This window comes from Rhineura floridana, chromosome 4 (assembly GCF_030035675.1).
Source record: "Rhineura floridana isolate rRhiFlo1 chromosome 4, rRhiFlo1.hap2, whole genome shotgun sequence".
Classification (NCBI taxonomy): Eukaryota; Metazoa; Chordata; class Lepidosauria; order Squamata; family Rhineuridae; genus Rhineura; species Rhineura floridana.
Window position 1 is genome coordinate 8,162,480 of NC_084483.1, and position 17,601 is coordinate 8,180,080.

Consider the following 17,601-nt stretch of genomic DNA (forward strand, 5'->3'; position numbering starts at 1 on the left):
ACCTATTTTTAGAACTAGAAAGTCAGTTGTTTAAGAAGGGTTGGCAAGATGACTAAAAGTGATGACTGCACAACTTCTTAAAATCACATTTTTGGAAGAAAAACAGGCTGCACTAAAATAAGTTACAGATAAACAGTTCCATTCAGAACAAGGCCAGGCCTACTGGCAGGCAGAGTGAGGAAGCTTCTTCTACCAGCTAACTTTGGATGTCATGAAAGGACAACAAATTGTTCATCATTTACTATTGTTGTACTTTTAATGCTAGTGAGATGAAGATGCATCATCATATACTATGTAACACCATAATTTTATCTCTGTTTTCTCTTTTTAAAAAATACTGCAAAAAACAATAACCAAAAGCAAGAGCACATTGTGAGAAGTAATTGATTACATTTATATCCTGCCCTTCTTTCAAGAAGCTCAGGGTAATGTACATGATTCTCTCTCCCACTTTTATTTTCGCAATTACCATCTGAGGAAGGTTAAGCTGAGAAACAGTGACTGGCCCAGTAACCTCCATGGCTGAGTGGAGATTTAAATGTAGGCTCTTCCAAGTCCTAGCCCACCTAGAGTGATAATTTATCTCAAACCATGGCCAATGTGACTGTTGTTTTTAATATTTGAAGAAGAAGCTCCTCCCAGATCAGCCTGCCTGAGTGTTAAGATCTGCTGCAGACACCTTGCTCATAGTGCTCTCACTGACTGACGTCCAAGGTGTGCTAGCATGTGGAAGGCCTTTTGGTGGTAGCCCCCAGGTTGTGGAATGACTGCACCTCCAAGGTGCAATTTGTGCCAGCACTGTACAGCTTTTGTTGACAGGTCAAGAAGGAAGATGGCTTGAGTGCAGGTGGAGAAAAACACACAAATGTAATCAAGCGCTAGTATGTGCTCATGTTTGAGCTTACTCAGTGGCAGTGAAGGTGATAAAAGAAAACTTACTCACTATTTAGAGTGGCTCAGAGCTTAGTACATACTGGCCCTGGGGAAGTGGTAGAGCCATCAAAAGCCCACTGTGACATGCTTGCTAAACATTTTGAGAATAAAAGCGCTTCCATCCCCAGGATTTGCACTCCATGGTTGGTACTGATGAGCTGGGTAAGGTGTCTGCAGCACTTTCTTGTCTGATGCTGTTGGATGAGTTTCAGTTGCTGCAGCCTGAAGACACAGACAAGGTACTTGGTTGGGTGTGGGCAACCACTTGTGTCTTTGACCCTTGCCCTTCATGACTGATAAAATCTGGCAGGGAGGGGACAGCTGGATGGGCCAGACAGATAATTAATGCTTCTCTCCAAGGAGTAGTAGTAGTTCCAGGCTACCTGAAGGAGAGTAGTAAGACCTCTCCTGAAGAAGCTTTTCCTGGACCAGAAAATCCTACTAATTGTAAACTAGTGGCTCCGAGGGTGGATGACAAGGGAGAGGGTTTTTTAAAGTTGTGGGCCCCCATCTGTGGAATGCACTCTGCAGTGAGATTCACCTGGCACCTTCATTTACATCTTTTCGGTGCCAGGTGAAGACTTATCTATTTTTCCCCAGGCATTTGATAGACTAAGATGATGTTTGTATTAGTGTGCTGCCAAAGCTTTCTGTGGCTGTATGGGGATGGTGGTTGTTGTATTATTTTGTTATTATCCTATTTAGTTTTTAACAGTGTTGTAAACCACTTGGAAACCTTGGGTAACAAGTGACTAACAAATCTAAAAATGATGATGTAGTACCAGTTTGCTCAGGTTTTGGATGAGTGAGGTGAGGCGAGATTATATTGGAATTACTTTTTAAAGATGTTTTTAAAGCTTTTTTAAAGATGCTTTGTTTTAATGTGTTTAAATTATTTTGTGTTTAAGATGTTTTACAGTGTTTTGGTTTGCTGCCCTGGACTCCTTCTAGGAGGAAGGGTGGATTATAACATTAATAAATAAATAAAATTAAGTTGATGCTACCCCCACTACTGTACTGATATGCTGCTGCTATAATTTCTTCTTTAATTTTAGATTGCATTTTTATAGGATTTTTTTTTAATGCAACTCACCCTGGGAACTTTGGGTGAATGGCAGGTAATAAATTCAATAAGTAATTATCTGCCATGAGACAATAAGAAAATGAGAATATGATGGATCCAGTCAAAGGCACACCTAGTCCAGTATTCTGTTTTTACAGTGGCCAACCTGATGCCTATGGGAAGCCAGCAAGTAGGATATGAGCACAACAGCACTCTCCCAACTTGTGATATGTAGCAACTGGTATTCAGAGACAAATTGCCTCCAACAACGGAGACAGAACATTTTCATTGTAAAACAAGTTTGCAAAACCATGAATTGTCTAATCATAGTCTGTCATGTTCTTGTTCTTTTTGGTTAAATAAATGTCCTACACAAAAAGTACTTAAACAGAACTCTATCGTCATATCAGACACTGACAAAACAAAGGCAGATAACACCAATGATATAAATAGGCAGCAGAAGAGATCAGCTTAAGTTAGAATCACAGCTGTAATCAATCGACATCTCCAGACTCAGGCTCAGTTGTAACCTACCTACTACTAGCATAACACAATTTACTTTAACAGATGACAGTAATATAGGCCTTTCCGCTGGAATCTACAGAGCTTTAGCATCACAGAATCTTGCTAGCAGAGTGATGTTGTTGAATCCAGAATGATAGTATCATTCTAATATAATCTGCTTTTCAGTTCAGACTTAGTGTAGTGTAATGACTAAAAATGACAGGAACAAGCCCAACAGGTGGTATTCAACTTTATCAGCTATTCCCTGCCCTCTCCAATCTGCAATACAGAACTAATAATGGACAACCTTACATGCTTTTACAGATTACTGACTTAATGTACATGAAGTGCTCCAAATAGCAATATTGTTAAGTTTACATTTTTTACAATACTCCCTTCTAGCAAAGCACATCTTCATTGTAGTGACTTCCTCGGGTATTTCTTGGAGCATTATACAGTGCATAGTAAGTGAGACTTGCATAAATATGCATGCAAAATTGTTTCTTACTTGGAATTCCAGACAAATTTACAACCTTACCCCATGTGTCTCATACGCACAAGAAAAAGGTCATTAATACACTCAGATGGACTGCAATTGGTCCAGGGTTGGCCAATCTCTGCCTTTTCAGGACTGAAGTATATTTTGTTCCACAACCAAGCTCTTTTTTGGATAAGCTGCACAATAAAGTCATATATTCTGCATAAGAGGCATGCAATACGTGCACCTAGATATGACTGGGGCATTGCATACAAACTGTGGAGAAATCTCTCTGAATTTCAGTTTTTTTAATGAAAAAAAGCCAAACTTATCTCAGCTTGACTAAAATGTTATCTGGGAGCCACATAAAAATGCTGTGGGGACCAGAAATGGTTCCACATACCATTCATTTGCTATCCCTGATTTAGGAAGCTAATGGGATCAAGCTATGCCTGAAGTTGCTGTCAAGTTCTCCACCCCAAAGAGAAAATTGGCAAAAGAATGACTGACTCAGGAATCTCCATTCAGTTTTGATTAGGATTTTATGTTAAAGGGAGGGGAGACTTATCTTGAACATTTTATTTTACTAACATACTTACAGCAAAAGAAACAAAGAATTTAATTTTTTTCTTTAAAACGGGGCAGAATTAAAAAGACTGCAAGGTAAAAAGGCAGAAGTTACTATAAGCAAATACTTTATATTACACAACAATTTGTGAAAGGCACAACTAATATTTGCTGTGTACTTGCATTGTTCTCATTTGGAGTAACCTACTCTCATTCCTTTCCCTCAATTGCTGTGACGTCTTGGATGTGATAGTATCATGTTCGCTCTCATGTTTATGCATTCCTTGGCATCAAAAACTATTCTAGCAGTTGATAATGTTTCTTCTGTTTTGGATGTTATTGCCTCTCCTAGCTTAATCCCCCAGCAGAGATTACTGAAACATAAACCCCTCATTTTGGAAGCTCTTATTCCTTTTGACAAAACATGGAGTTTCTTAGGGTAAAGATATCAGCATATGTAAATACTTTAAGGGGAATTTTTTTTCATGATCCTAAGCATGTGAACAACAAAACATATTAATCCTATGCTAAATTGATGATATTAGCCTCTATCATGCCTATCTCTAACTGATTCTATGTGCAGTATGTATGTTACAGTGGCAAGACAATGCAGTATATTACATTTGGAATTCCAACTTTTTATAATGCAAAACGCAGATGACACAAATATGATAACTATTATAAACAACAGATAGCTTAGCAATCCCCCATTCTCTTTCTCTTGCCATTCAACTACTTCAGTCGAACCTTTGGTGGGCAACTTCAGGTCCAGAAGCCAACTGGTCCTCCAGGCCTCTTGAAGCTCATCCTGGGCCAGTGGCGTACCAAGGGCGGAGCGGTTCGCCCTGGGTGCAGGCAATAAGGGGGTGCGTTAATGAGTAAATCTGATGCAGAAAAGCTGGCTCGTTAGCATAACCCAAACGACCAGGACGCGAGGAGGCAGATGTATTTAAGCATCTGGGTCTTCCGCCAGACAACTAGGTGGTGCTCGAATGGACTCCTGTATGTGCGCAGGTTCAACTTCTGGGACAAGCATGGGCCTTCGTGGCTTGGCGTCCACCCTCCATTTAAGGGGGTCAGCACAAGAGAGCTCTGAGGCTCGCTTACTGGCTCAGTTACTAAAGCCAGCTGCGTTGTCTGGACTGGCATGTGGGGGTTGGAATTAACACCAACAGGACGCCGCTTCTTAATCTTGCTGGTTGCTACTTCCGATTTCACAAAACATGTAACAGCCTCAAGAGAGGATTGATCGGGGCGGCAGGTGGAAACTGATTTCCCAATCCGCCACTGTTTAAACGGGTGACTGGGTTTCTCTAGCGCTCACTTTGCATGCGGCTTTAAATGTCACCTTGCCCCTTTTGGTGGGACATCAAGGCAGCAGCCAACGTATATCTCCCAGTTCGGACAGGCATAATCAAGGCACGTGCTAGTTTGCAAGGCAAATTAGAGACACTGAGGATCTGCTTTTTGCCTCCCAAGCCTTTCTAATGCTGAGTTTCCACCTCGGTGTGAGATGGAAAGAGCATGAAGGCTGAATTCCTTTCCACATTTACTGCAGAATAAGTCCCACTTAACGCAGTGGGACTTACCTCTGAGTAGGCATGCATAGGATTTGCAAAGGGGCTTACTTCCAGGTGCATCGGCATATGATTGCAACCCAAATGCTTTTGCATGCTTCCCTTAGGCATCTGGTTGGCTACTGTGAGAACAGGATGCTGGACTAGATGGGTCACTGACTCTCAGGTTCTTATAAATTGAAAGCAGCATACACAGTCACATACACATGCACTCCTGCATCTGGATGAGCATTGCAGCATAGTGGAATGTCTGTCTCTGCCACTTTTATGTTGATAAATGGATTTTAATAAAGTACTGCACACGTGGTGCAGCGGAGAGGAAAGTTCTCCTGACAATCCTGTTTTACTGTTAATATGATTTTAAGAAGAACTGAGATTTAGTTCCCCCATCTAAATATCACTAGTCACCCTGCAATTCACAGATTAAGGTTGCAATCCACATAAATACCTACCTTTGTGAAAGCCCCCTTGAACTCTACTTTTGAGCTGGCATGCATAGAACTGCTCTGTAAGGCAGTTGACACATTTCTTTCTTTTTTTCATGAATCGATACCCTGTTTTTACCAAAACAACAACAAACCTTCCCAAGCTTACAAAATCAATAAACAGTGCTTGCGCTGAGGATTAGTATAAAAAGACAGGACACAAAAGGAAAAAGGGATGAAGAGGGAAGAGGAAAACAAGCAAATTCCGGCAGCATATTTTTAATGTTACAATATCAACTTCATAAGAGCCCTGCTGGATCACATGGGACCCCAACCGGCATTGTTGTTTCTATATGAATAGCCAGACAGATGCTTCCAGGAAGCCTGTAAGTACACCACAAAGGAAGAGCCTTCTCCTTTTGTTTGGCTCCAGGTCCTGTGATCCAGCAAGGCTCTTATGAAGTTGATATTGTAACACTAAGACTTTTCCTAACTATTTGTATATCTGTTGCTTCACGTGAAAAAACTTTTCAAAATTAAACTTAATAAAAAGTGTTCTTCGATCAACTATGAGCGAAGATAGATTGGCAAATCTGGCTATACTGTCTATTGAACATGAATATGTGGAGAAGATCAATTTTGATGAAGTCATTGACAAATTTGCAGAAGTTAAGGCTCAAAAACAGAAACTGTAATGTTATTATTCATTACTGCGACAGACCAATATGTAGGTATAAGGTTTTTTCCCTTTTTTTAAAAAAAAATATTAATGTAATAAAAAAGTATTAATCCATTACTTTTTTCCTTTTTTGTACTGTAATTTTTATTTATTTATTTTTACTGGCATCATCATATATACAAAGTTCAATAAAAGAAAATTTTCACTGTCTACATTTCTTTTCTGGCCATTATTATTATCATTCGTTTCATTTCATGATTATTACTGAAAATAATTTTGTCATATAGAGGGGGTTGTTAAAAAATGATCCGCTCCAGGTGTCAAATACGCTAGGTACGCCACTGTCCCAGGCCATACAGACCCAGCCCTGCTTCACCTTCTGCTCAGATGCTTTGCTTGGCTAGAATGTGTCCTTTCATATCTAGCAGGGTATGTGCATGTGGGTGGGTGTGCGTGTAGAAACCTCCGACTTTAGGGTGTCTGGAATGCTGCCTACAGCACAAAGGTGAAAGAATTGGTCTGCCCATGTTTCACATGTGCCCCATGAAAGGCTGCTCCTGAGAGAATGCTGTCCTCAGCATTAGAGTTTTTCACAAGGCATGATTTAACAAGCACATGCCCTGATCCAGTTGTCCTTTTCAGATGCAGAAGTTCTACTATGCACACAGACAGAGCCGCCCTTAGGCACCAGGAAGCAGGACAGTTGCCCCGGGCCCTGCGCTTTGGGGGGTCCTGCGCTTGGCGATGAGAAGCTGGGCTGCGGCAGGGTTTTTTCTCTTCAGCCGTGCAGTCTCGCCAGCCGCTTCCCGCTCTTGGGGAATCTCCCGCTCTTCGGCTGCGTGCCTGAGCGTTTTTTCCCCTCTCCGCTCATCAGCTGTGAAGCGGGTGTGCGTGCGGTGCTTAGCTAGCCAATTTTAGGCAGGAGGTTTGAATCCCCTGCCTGAGCGGCTTCCTTGTGCCGCCTGCCGCCCGCTCATCAGCTGTGCAGCACGTTTACAGGCAGCGCTTGCCGGCTTATTCTGGGCGGGAGGTTTGAAAGAGAGAAAGAATGTGGGAGGGGGGCAACTATGCTTTTGCCCTGGGCCCCGCACATGCTAAGGACAGGCCTGCACACAGATCTCTCCTACTTAAAAGAGCTCCCCCATTCACTTCAATGAAAAGGATGACTCCATATGTGGTGCGAAAAGATGCATGCACCCAACTACCCACTTCTCATCCCCATAGATACAACATTGTGAACAAAAAGCTCTGCACTGTAGGCACAGCATTTAAATGTTGTAGGAATATTAACATAACAGGATGAAGCTATGTTGTGGTTTCATCCAGCTGCTAATATCATATTCCAGGGTATACAATGAAGTAGGACGAAGCCACAACTTAGCTTCAATATATTTGCTATTTATTTAATGTGAAGGTTCAACATGGAAAGACAATTTGAAATTAGCCAAAACCTGAAGCCTGTTAACGTGGTAGAATCAAATATGGCTTTTCATTTGCTAATATCCAGATATCTCATCTGTAATGCACAGTGTTTTAACACTAAATCATTAATGTTAATTAAAGACCAATTGTTAAATTGTAATTCCATTAATTATCTGCAAAATTTATATAATGATATTACAAAAGAGAGGGGGCAATCAGAACAGTAATCTGAATTTCTTTATTTAATTCCATCACTCAATGCATATTTTATTACACAGGGAAATAGCACAAGAAAGGACCCCTGTCCCAAATTGTTGCAGTTCCAAATGGATCCTCCTGCTCAACTGCTATTAAACTTTTTAAAAATATCAAGAGATCCAATCACAGATCTCTTACTGTCATTTCTTGTGCATTTAAGATGTTAGTGCAGCCGCAGAATCAAGTATTTAAAAATTTATTAGCTCATGAAATGTTTTACTATCTACCCTGTCAATGGCCACATTCTGATGTAATGCTAAACCACAAATTATAGTTTGTTTGACTATACTGTGTATGCTGTGCCTCACCAGACTCCTGAGTAAGCTTTGGAGTGGTGGAATAAGAAGAGAGGTCCTCTTCTGGATCTGTAACTGGTTAAGAAACAGGAAGCGGGGGGGGGACAGGAAGCAGAGGGTAGGAATAAATAAGACAATTCTCCCAGTGCAGGGATATAGAAAATGAAACTTGATGAATAGTATTGGGAACTGTGCTTTTTAACTTGCTCATAAATGATCTAAAGTTAGGGTTAAGAAGTAAGGAAGCCAAGTTTGCTGATGATACCAAGCTGTTCAAAAAGGGATTGTGAAGAGTTCCAGAAATATCTCTCTGTAGTGTGTGAATGGGCAGTAAAATGGAAAACACAATTCAGTGTAAGGAAGTGGAAAGTGATGAATGTCGGGGCAACCCCCCCCCCAATTTCAAACCTATGTTCATCGGCTCTGAACTGGCGGTGTCTAACTAGAAATAAGACCTTGGGGTTGTAACAGATGGCTTGATGAAGATATGTGGAAGCTGAGAAAAAGCCAAATTCGAAGGAAAGGAAAATAAACTGCCAATATCATAGTGGCATTTTACAGATCTATTGTGTGGTCACATTTGGAATACTGTGTACAGTTCTAATCGCCCCACTTCAAAAAGAATATTGTAGACCTGGATATGGTTCAGAAAAGGGCGATCAAGGGGATGGAGCAACTCCATGAGGAAAAGTTGCAAAATTTAGGGCTTTTTAGTTTAGAGGAAAGATGAATGAGAGGAGACATGACAGAGGTGTATAAAATTATGCATGTTGTGAAGAAAGTTGATAGAGAAAGGTTTATCTCTCTCACACAACACTAGAACTCACGACATCCAATGAAGCTGAATGTTAGAAGATTCAGGACAGACAAAAGAAAGTACCTCTTCACACAGTGCCTAGTTAAAACTGTGGAATTCATTCCCACAAGAGCTAGTGATGGCCACCATGCTGGATGGCTTTAAAAGAGGATTAGACAATTTAACGGATAAGGCTTATCAACGGTTACTAGCCACAATGGCTATGTTCTACCTCCACTGTCAGAGGCAGGAAATCTCTGGATGTCCTTTGCTGAGAATAACGTGATGAGAGTGCTGTTACACTCAGGCCCTGCTTGCAGCTTCTCACAGGCATCTGGTTGGCCACTGTAAAAACAGGATGCTGCACAAGGTAGGGCACTGGCCTGATCCAGCAGGCTACTCTTATGTTCTTATGCTCCCACTTCACTCCTCCCTTAGTGAAACTCAGAAGCAAACTATATAGAAGCTGGCTTAGCATTATGTCTGAACCAGGCTTAGTTTGTTTTTCCTAAGCAAACTGCAGTCAAGGAGCCAAGAACAAACTTTGGCTTCCCAACTGTATCTTGTTTGGAGATGTGCTGTTTCAGACATGACACTAGTTAAGCTAGCTGTTCTCTGGTTTGTTTCCCTGTTTGACTAAGGAAGGACTGAAACAGGAAAGCTTGACATACATGCACCAGCAGGAAGCTCATGCACAATCTGGTTCAACAAACCATGCTTTAAGTCCACAGACAGCTGGTGTGAAATTAAATGATTGGGTGGCTAGCAGGTTTGGAAAGCAACCAACCTAAAATGGACTAATGGCCATTCTATGTTAGCAAGATCAAAAATTATTTCTATTAAGAACAATATTGCTTCCTAATGACACTAAGATGAAGGAAAGTTTCACTGAAATCTATATACCTCAAATAAATGTTTTAGAAGAAGGCTGTAAATTACATGGTTTCTTAAAAGTTCCTGAATAGGTTGTGGCAACCTATGACACAGCAGAAGCCAAAGGAAGCAATTTTAATATTTCTGTCAACAAACCATTCTGTCATGTAATTTATTTTGCTAATAATATTTTTTTCAAGAAAAAAATGCACACAAGTAAACCTACCGGAAGAATTCCATCTGCTCCAATGAAGTCAACAAAACAGTGGATGAAATGTATTTCAGAATCAAAGTCTACTTGTTTGGATAGCTTTTAATACTAGAAATGGTGCTAGGTCTAAAACAGTATGAAGACGTCTAGGTCTTCCACTTACATAGCCAACAATAACTTCTACATTGACAGGAATTGTGTATATACTGGCAGGGAGAGGAGTTTAGAAAGTGCTTAATCAGGAAGTCCACAATTACATAAAAAATAAAAGTTTGTCCGCTACTTGTCTGAAGAATCAGGCTGGTCTGCCATCGCTCACTAGATTCATGCCCTTCCTTTGATTTCCAAGCCCGAGTAATGTCCTGTTATATTTCCTTCCAGTCTAAGTAACAAAATATGCATTATTCAGTTTAGATATACTCTTTTAGGTTTAGGAAAACAAACTATTACGTCTAAGAATGGCCAAGAGAAAGGAAACCTAGTAATGTATTTGAAATGACACACAATACTATTATTTCCAAACAACGGGTCAGAGCCTCACTAAGTCACAGAAACTTTGTGAGTGAACCTTAGTGTTTTCCATTGACATCTTATTTTTTCCAACTTAGCACCAATTAAGTGCTACTTTGTGAATACTGGTTGGACTTCTCATATATTTGGCTATTTATGTGCAGGCTACTAAATATCTAAGGCAGTGGATGTCTTAAAAAAAAGCTTGAAGCTTCTCACTTATGGAACCCTGTTATGAACATATCCCTACTATACTTTGTGCATGGGTACATGAATTGTTTTCGATGCATTTTGAAACCCCTCTTACACTTTAGAAACCTTCATTCGGTTCAGCATCATGGTAGATCTGAGGGTCGGGGAGGTGGGGTTGCTGTGGTCTATAAGAGCTCCATCTCACTCACCAAGCACCATGTCCATACAAATACTGGTCTGGAGTGTTTGCACCTTGTGTTGGGCCAGAGGGACAGACTGGGAATCCTTTTAGTGTACAGCCCACCTTGCTGCCCAATGGCTTCCCTAACTGAGTTGACGGAAGTGGTCTCGGAGGTATTGTTGAGATCCCCCAGACTATGTCAACATTCATGCCGAGGCTACTTTGTCTGGGGCGGCTCAGGACTTCATGGACTCCATGACAACCATGGGGCTGTCCCAATATGTTAGTGGCCCAACACATATATCGGGGCATACTCTCAACCTTATTTTTGTTACTGGACATGGGGATAATGATCTGGACGTGGGGAGTTTTACATCTCTCCCTTTGTCATGGACAGATCACTGCTTGCTGAAGTTTAGACTTCCAGTGACCTTTTCCCTCCGCAAGGGTGGGGGACCTATTAAATTGGTCTGCCCCCGGAGACTAATGAATCCTGAAGGTTTTCAAAGGGCTCTGGGGGATTTTCCGGCTGATAGGACTGGCGCTCCTGTCGAAGCCCTGGCTAACCTGTGGAATGCGGAAATGGCCCGGGCTGTCGACACGATCGCTCCTGCGCGCCCTCTCCTTTGCAGAGCTCATTCAGCTCCTTGGTATACTCCAGAGTTGAGAGCGATGAAGCAAGATAGGAGGTGGCTTGAGCGGAGATGGAGACGAACTCCCGACGAATGCAATTATACGCTGGTTTGTGCTTCCACCAAGCTGTATGTAGGAGCGGTGAGGGCGGCGAAAAAACAACACTTCGCCACCACTATTAAGGCATCTCTCTCCCGCCCAGCGGAGCTTTTTAGAGTCGTCCGAGGGCTACTCCATCTAGGCCTGCAGGACACTGCAGATACTTCGGTGGCCCGCTGCAATGAGTTCGCTGAGCACTTCCAGCATAAGATCTCACGCATTCGTCGGGACCTAGACTCCCATTTTATAGCAGCTAACCCTAGTGAGGTGTCTGGAGCACAGTCTTATCATGTTTTGTTGGATGCGTTTCAGTCAGTTCAGTTCGAGGACGTGGACAAGGTGCTTGGACAGATACGTGCAACCACTTCGGTACTAGATCCTTGCCCCTCTTGGCTAATAAAAACTAGCAAGGAGGGAACAGTTGGCTGGGCCAAGGAAGTGATAAATGCCTCCTTGCGAGAGGGAGTGGTCCCCGGTTGTCTGAAAGAGGCAGCAGTGAGACCACTCCTGAAAAAGCCTTCCCTGGACCCAGAGGATTTCAGCAGCTACAGACCAGTGGCAAACGTTCCATTCCTGGGCAAGATCTTGGAACGAGTGGTTGCTGACCAGCTCCAGGCGCTATTGGATGAAACCAATTATCTAGATCCATTTCAATCGGGTTTCAGGCCTGGTTTTGGCACTGAGACAGCCTTGGTCGCCCTGTTTGATGACCTTTGCCGGGAGAGAGACAGAGGGAGTGTAACTCTGTTGATTCTCCTTGATCTCTCAGCGGCTTTTGATACCATCGATCATGGTATCCTTCTGGAGAGGCTTGCGGAGTTGGAGGCACTGCGTGGCAGTGGTTCCGCTCCTACTTGGCGGGCCATCTCCAGAAGATAGTGCTTGGGGAACATTGCTCGACACCGTGGGCACTCCAATGTGGGGTCCCGCAGGGTTCGGTTTTGTCTCCCATGCTTTTTAACATCTATATGAAGCCGTTGGGTGCGGTCATCAGGAGTTTTGGAGTGTGTTGTCACCAGTACGCTGATGACACGCAGCTCTACTTCTCCTTTTCATCTTCCTCAGGTGAGGCGGTCAATGTGCTGAACCGTTGCCTGGACGCGACAATGGACTGGATGAGAACTAACAAACTGAGACTCAATCCTGATAAGACTGAGATGCTGTTGGTGGATGGTTTCTCCAATCAGATGGTGGATACATATCCTGTCCTGGATGGGGTTACACTCCCCCTAAAGGAACAGGTTCGTAGTCTGGGAGTCGTTCTAGACTCTTCCCTGTCACTTGAGGCTCATGTAGCCTCGGTGGCACGGAATGCGTTCTATCAACTTCGGTTGGTAGCCCAGCTACGTCCCTACCTGAGTAAGGAGGATCTTACATCAGTAGTACATGCTCTGGTAACCTCACATTTGGATTACTGTAATGCGCTCTACGTAGGGCTACCTCTGAAGATGGTTCGGAAGCTACAGCTGGTGCAAAATGCGGCGGCCAGACTGCTAACAAGAACAAAGCGATCTGACCATATAACACCTGTTCTGGCCCGCTTGCACTGGCTTCCAATACGCTTCCGGGCCACATTCAAAGTGTTGGTACTAACCTACAAAGCCTTATACGGCACGGGACCACAATATCTGTCGGAACGCCTCTCCCGTTATGAACCGGCTCGTACACTACGGTCTGCTACGAAGGCCCTCCTCCGGGTCCCGACCCATAGGGAGGCCTGGAGGGCGGTGACAAGATCAAGGGCCTTCTCAGTAGTGGCCCCCGAACTATGGAATAGTCTTCCCGAAGAGGTGCGCTTGGCGCCAACACTATCATCCTTTCAGCGCCAAGTTAAAACCTTTCTCTTCTCCGAGGCATTTTAATTCTTTGTTAATGATTGTAATGTTTGTAATTTGATCTTAGCTTATCCAGTTTTTTAGATTGTGAAATCTGATTTTAGATTGTGATGTTTTTGTATTTTATTGTATTTTATTGTATTTATGTTCACTGCCCAGAGAGCTATTGCTAGTCGGGCGGTATATAAGTTTTAAAAAATAAATAAATAAAATAAATAAAATTCATGCAGATATGCCCTACAGCACACAAACAGCCAATCTAGAATAAATCAGTGTGCAAGAGTTCTAATGCACAGACAGAGGTTCCCCGTTCATGTCAATCTTTGCAATAATTCCACGTCCATCACTATTGCACATGATTTGCCACAGCACACATGGAAGTGTCGTCCATAGCTGCAGCAAATGGAAATATATGTTCTTGTTATGAGATCAGCAGTCACACCGGAGTACCGCTTAAGATTTGGATCAACAATAATTACTGTCTACTAGGACTGGCAACTTTAAACTATGGAAGACTGAGAAATACATAAAAGAGAATGTCTATGTGATATATGAATGGTGATAGAATTCACCACTAGAAAAAAAAAAGTCCACTGTATAAGAACGAAGTATATTTCACTTACAAAGTCTTCTAAGTTAATAAGTCAAAGAGCAATCACCCACCCATTGCTTTGCTCACTACCACAGCCATTTATCTATCCCTTATAGAAACCTATGCATTGCTGAGAGGACAGCAGCAAACTGTTTTCCCAAAGCTTGATACTAGCTGCAATAGTTTAAAGCACCATCTTCTGCCTTCTAATCCTAAAAGGCAGAAAGCTGAGAGCACCCAAGGCATTTTCATTTCAGTGTATACACCCTGCTCTTTCCAAGTCCAAAGGGGCTAACAACAATACAGTAGGGCCCCGCTTTCCGGCATTCCGCTAATGAGGCAGCTTTCAATCAGGGGAAATTCCCCGTTTTAAAGCCGATTTTGCCGTTTTGCGGCATTTTGGTGTCATTTTCGCACGGCACGATGCATTAAAGTCAATGGGTTCCACTTTACGGCGGGGGCCTAGTCCCTAACCTGCCATATAAGCGGGGCCCTACTGTATACAAAAAGAGGCACGTGTGGCATAACAGACTCAGCCACTCACCAGCCACATAGAGATGAAATTTCCAGGTGCCTGATCTCAGCCCCCAAACATGACAACGTTGTCAGTGGATATTATATCTATTTATAACAGCTCCACCTCAAAATGCTATTCAGCTCTGAGGCCACCTGACAGTAGCAGTCCAAGTGGCTCAAACTGTATCATCTGATGTAACTAAACTTTTTAATGAAACAAGTAGAGGCTTTGAATGGTTAGAATTCAAAATGGTTGGAATCATTATCTGCTTACTATAAAGTAGCTGCAGTTCTTTAGAGCTATAAGAACATATTTATCCTAGCTTTAAAAGTGCATTCAATTCTCTTCCAAGAGATGAAGATAATAATTCTTTTAAGTATATCACCTTATAACTATAAGAAATCAGAGAGCATAGCTGGCCTAGAGCACTTCGAACATCAGCAAATTTTGTGGGCACATGATAAGTCCTATTAGTAAAGAGTTAAGTAGTACGTTCATAATAAAACTAACAAATACAATACAAAAATGTATCCGCCCTGCTTTTCCCCTGCAGTTCTGAGCAGAGGGTATAATCTTAGTCTTAGGCTGAATATTGTCTTTCAACTCCTTGATAAATCAGAAAAAATGATCCACAGAGAAAGAACTCATTAGCTTGAGTTCACCCCACCTTCTGCAAACCAATACATCTTGGACTTGTATAAAAGAAAAAAGGCATATGCTGGAAGGTCAACCTCCCTGATGAATAGGTCAGCCTGGCCTACTGTAGAAGGCAACTAATCAAGCTTTAAGTATGGAATCTTCCCAATTATGGGATTTTTAAAAGGTAAATGGCTTTATGAAAATCAAGGTAAAGGTAAAGGTGTCCCCGCACTTATAGTGCGAGTTGTTTCTGACTCTTAGGGTGACGTCTTGCGACGTTTACTAGGCAGACCATATATACGGGGTGGGATTGCCAGTTCCTTCCTCAGACTTTCTTTACCCCCCAGCATATATAAAAAAAACCTTTCTAGTCTCATCACAAAGCAGAACTGGATCCCTGTGTCATTTTACATGTTCTTTGTAAGTAATTATTTTCATTGTCAAGAGCAAAGAATGGTTCCAAATGGTTCACAAGTTAATACTGTCACAACCGGTATTATTTCGGCATAACGTACCATTTCACATCAGGACAAGAAGGTAACTTCAAAATATTATAATACACTTTTTAGAAAAAGCAAATTTAACAAATAACATTTATTCTGATCCCAGGATTAAACACATTTAAATATACAGCAAAAATGAGTGAAAAATATATAACACAACACATACTTCCTTATGTAAGTTTGTTCTAGCTGCATGTATTTTCAATCCAACAAGAAGAGTGCCTCTTAAGTTACTTGAAAACTATTTCCAAACTTAACAAAATTATTTCATTAACATATATTGGACAAATCTGTCCTGTCTTCCATTAACTCTGCTTCCTAGTTGTGAAAAACCATGAATATAATAAGTTATGGAAGCAAAACAATACTTACATCATACTTTGCAGTTCAGGAGTAAAGTTTGTTGATTTCCCAGTCCCTCTTCCGCTGCTTGATGGAACAGTTGACATTGGGCTAGCTACAGTGTTGCTCATCTGAGTAAACAAAGGAGAAAAACCACAGTGTTAGCAGGTATACAAGATCAAACACCACATAATGAAAAAACAACAAATTAAAAACCCCAAACAGCATATGCACGCTTTAAAATATCAAATTCACACTGTTCCATTCTGAAATTCATAATGCCTTCTTTAGTAGAACTAAAATATACTCTTTTTTTCTTTCCATGGGGAACTGAAGCAACACTGCTTACTGTAATATACAAAAACAATTAGTAATAGTAGTAATTAAGGTGAATGTTTGACAGAATTCAACTAAAAGGTTAAATGTTATTGCTTATTTTGAAATCACTACAGTAAACCAGAGAGCCTCAAAGAAATAACTGACCTGTTTCATACATCACATTAAACCACATTTAAAAACAAACAATGGTTTAATGTTAATGAGAGCCATGCTGGTACATACAGCTGAAAAGACCATGCTTTGCTCCTTGCCAGCTCCTGCAGCTGCCTTGCTTTGGAGGAAACAAGCTGGAGTCTGACTTGTCATTATGTGCAAATCCAAGCTCACCATCTGTTTCTCCCAAACAATGCACAAGAAGAAAGCTAAGAACAAACCTTAACTTCCACATGTGGTTTGTTTGAAAAGAAACAATCCGTGAGTCTGGATTCACACATAACAAACCATGTTCTAGCTTGCTTCCTATCTGGCACAGCAGGAGAGGGGGAAGAAGAGGAGCATTGACTTTTGAGCAGCATGATTCTCATCTGCATTAAACTATAGCTGACACATGAACCAAGCCGCTTTATGTCTGCTCAATTAAGATGCCTATATTAAAGAAAATACATCTATACTATATAGCCCTAAATGGTTTGGCTTACAAGTACGTAATGGAATGCTTTCTCCCATACTAACGTGTCCACGCTGATATGCCGCTCCGCTCCCCCGCGCGCACGCAGCCTGGACGGGCGGAGTATAATTGCGGCTGGGGGCGATGCTGCAGTCGCCATCTTCAAAGTGGGAACCGTCGCGCGTCGCATGCAATATGCGCGCGCGACGTGCAGCGTGAGAGGGGCGGAGCGTCAGGGGCTTGTTTAAGCCCGCACCGCCCCTTCTGTTCCTTTCTCTGAGTGCCTCTGACGTAGGAAGTTAGGGCACATAGGGACCAGAGAGTTCATCTTTGCTGGTCTCAAGCGCTCCATCCCTTTCCCCCCCCCATCTGGATTTGGCCCTAATAAACCAAAGAAAAGGGTGGATGCATGGGGGGTAACTTGTAAGGAAACACTATTTGTGACTTTGCATGACATCATTACTGATCACAGGGCATATATGTTAAGGCATCAACTTTGGCTTCTGATTTCTCTGCCTTGTGGAGCTTTA

General features: G+C 42.0%; 1 protein-coding gene across 1 annotated transcript in view; it reads right to left on the reverse strand.

The window, feature by feature from the left end:
• The window catches only part of SUPT3H (SPT3 homolog, SAGA and STAGA complex component), a 390,566-nt gene extending 373,335 nt beyond the window's left edge, over positions 1 to 17,231 (reverse strand). Inside the window, exons 1-2 of the mRNA XM_061626041.1 lie at positions 17,103 to 17,231; positions 16,156 to 16,256 (exon numbers count right to left, since the gene is read on the reverse strand). Of these exons, the coding sequence (XP_061482025.1) occupies positions 16,156 to 16,256; positions 17,103 to 17,231 (230 nt within the window). The remainder of the gene's footprint in view (positions 1 to 16,155; positions 16,257 to 17,102) is intronic.
• Between the last annotated feature and the right edge of the window lie 370 nt (positions 17,232 to 17,601).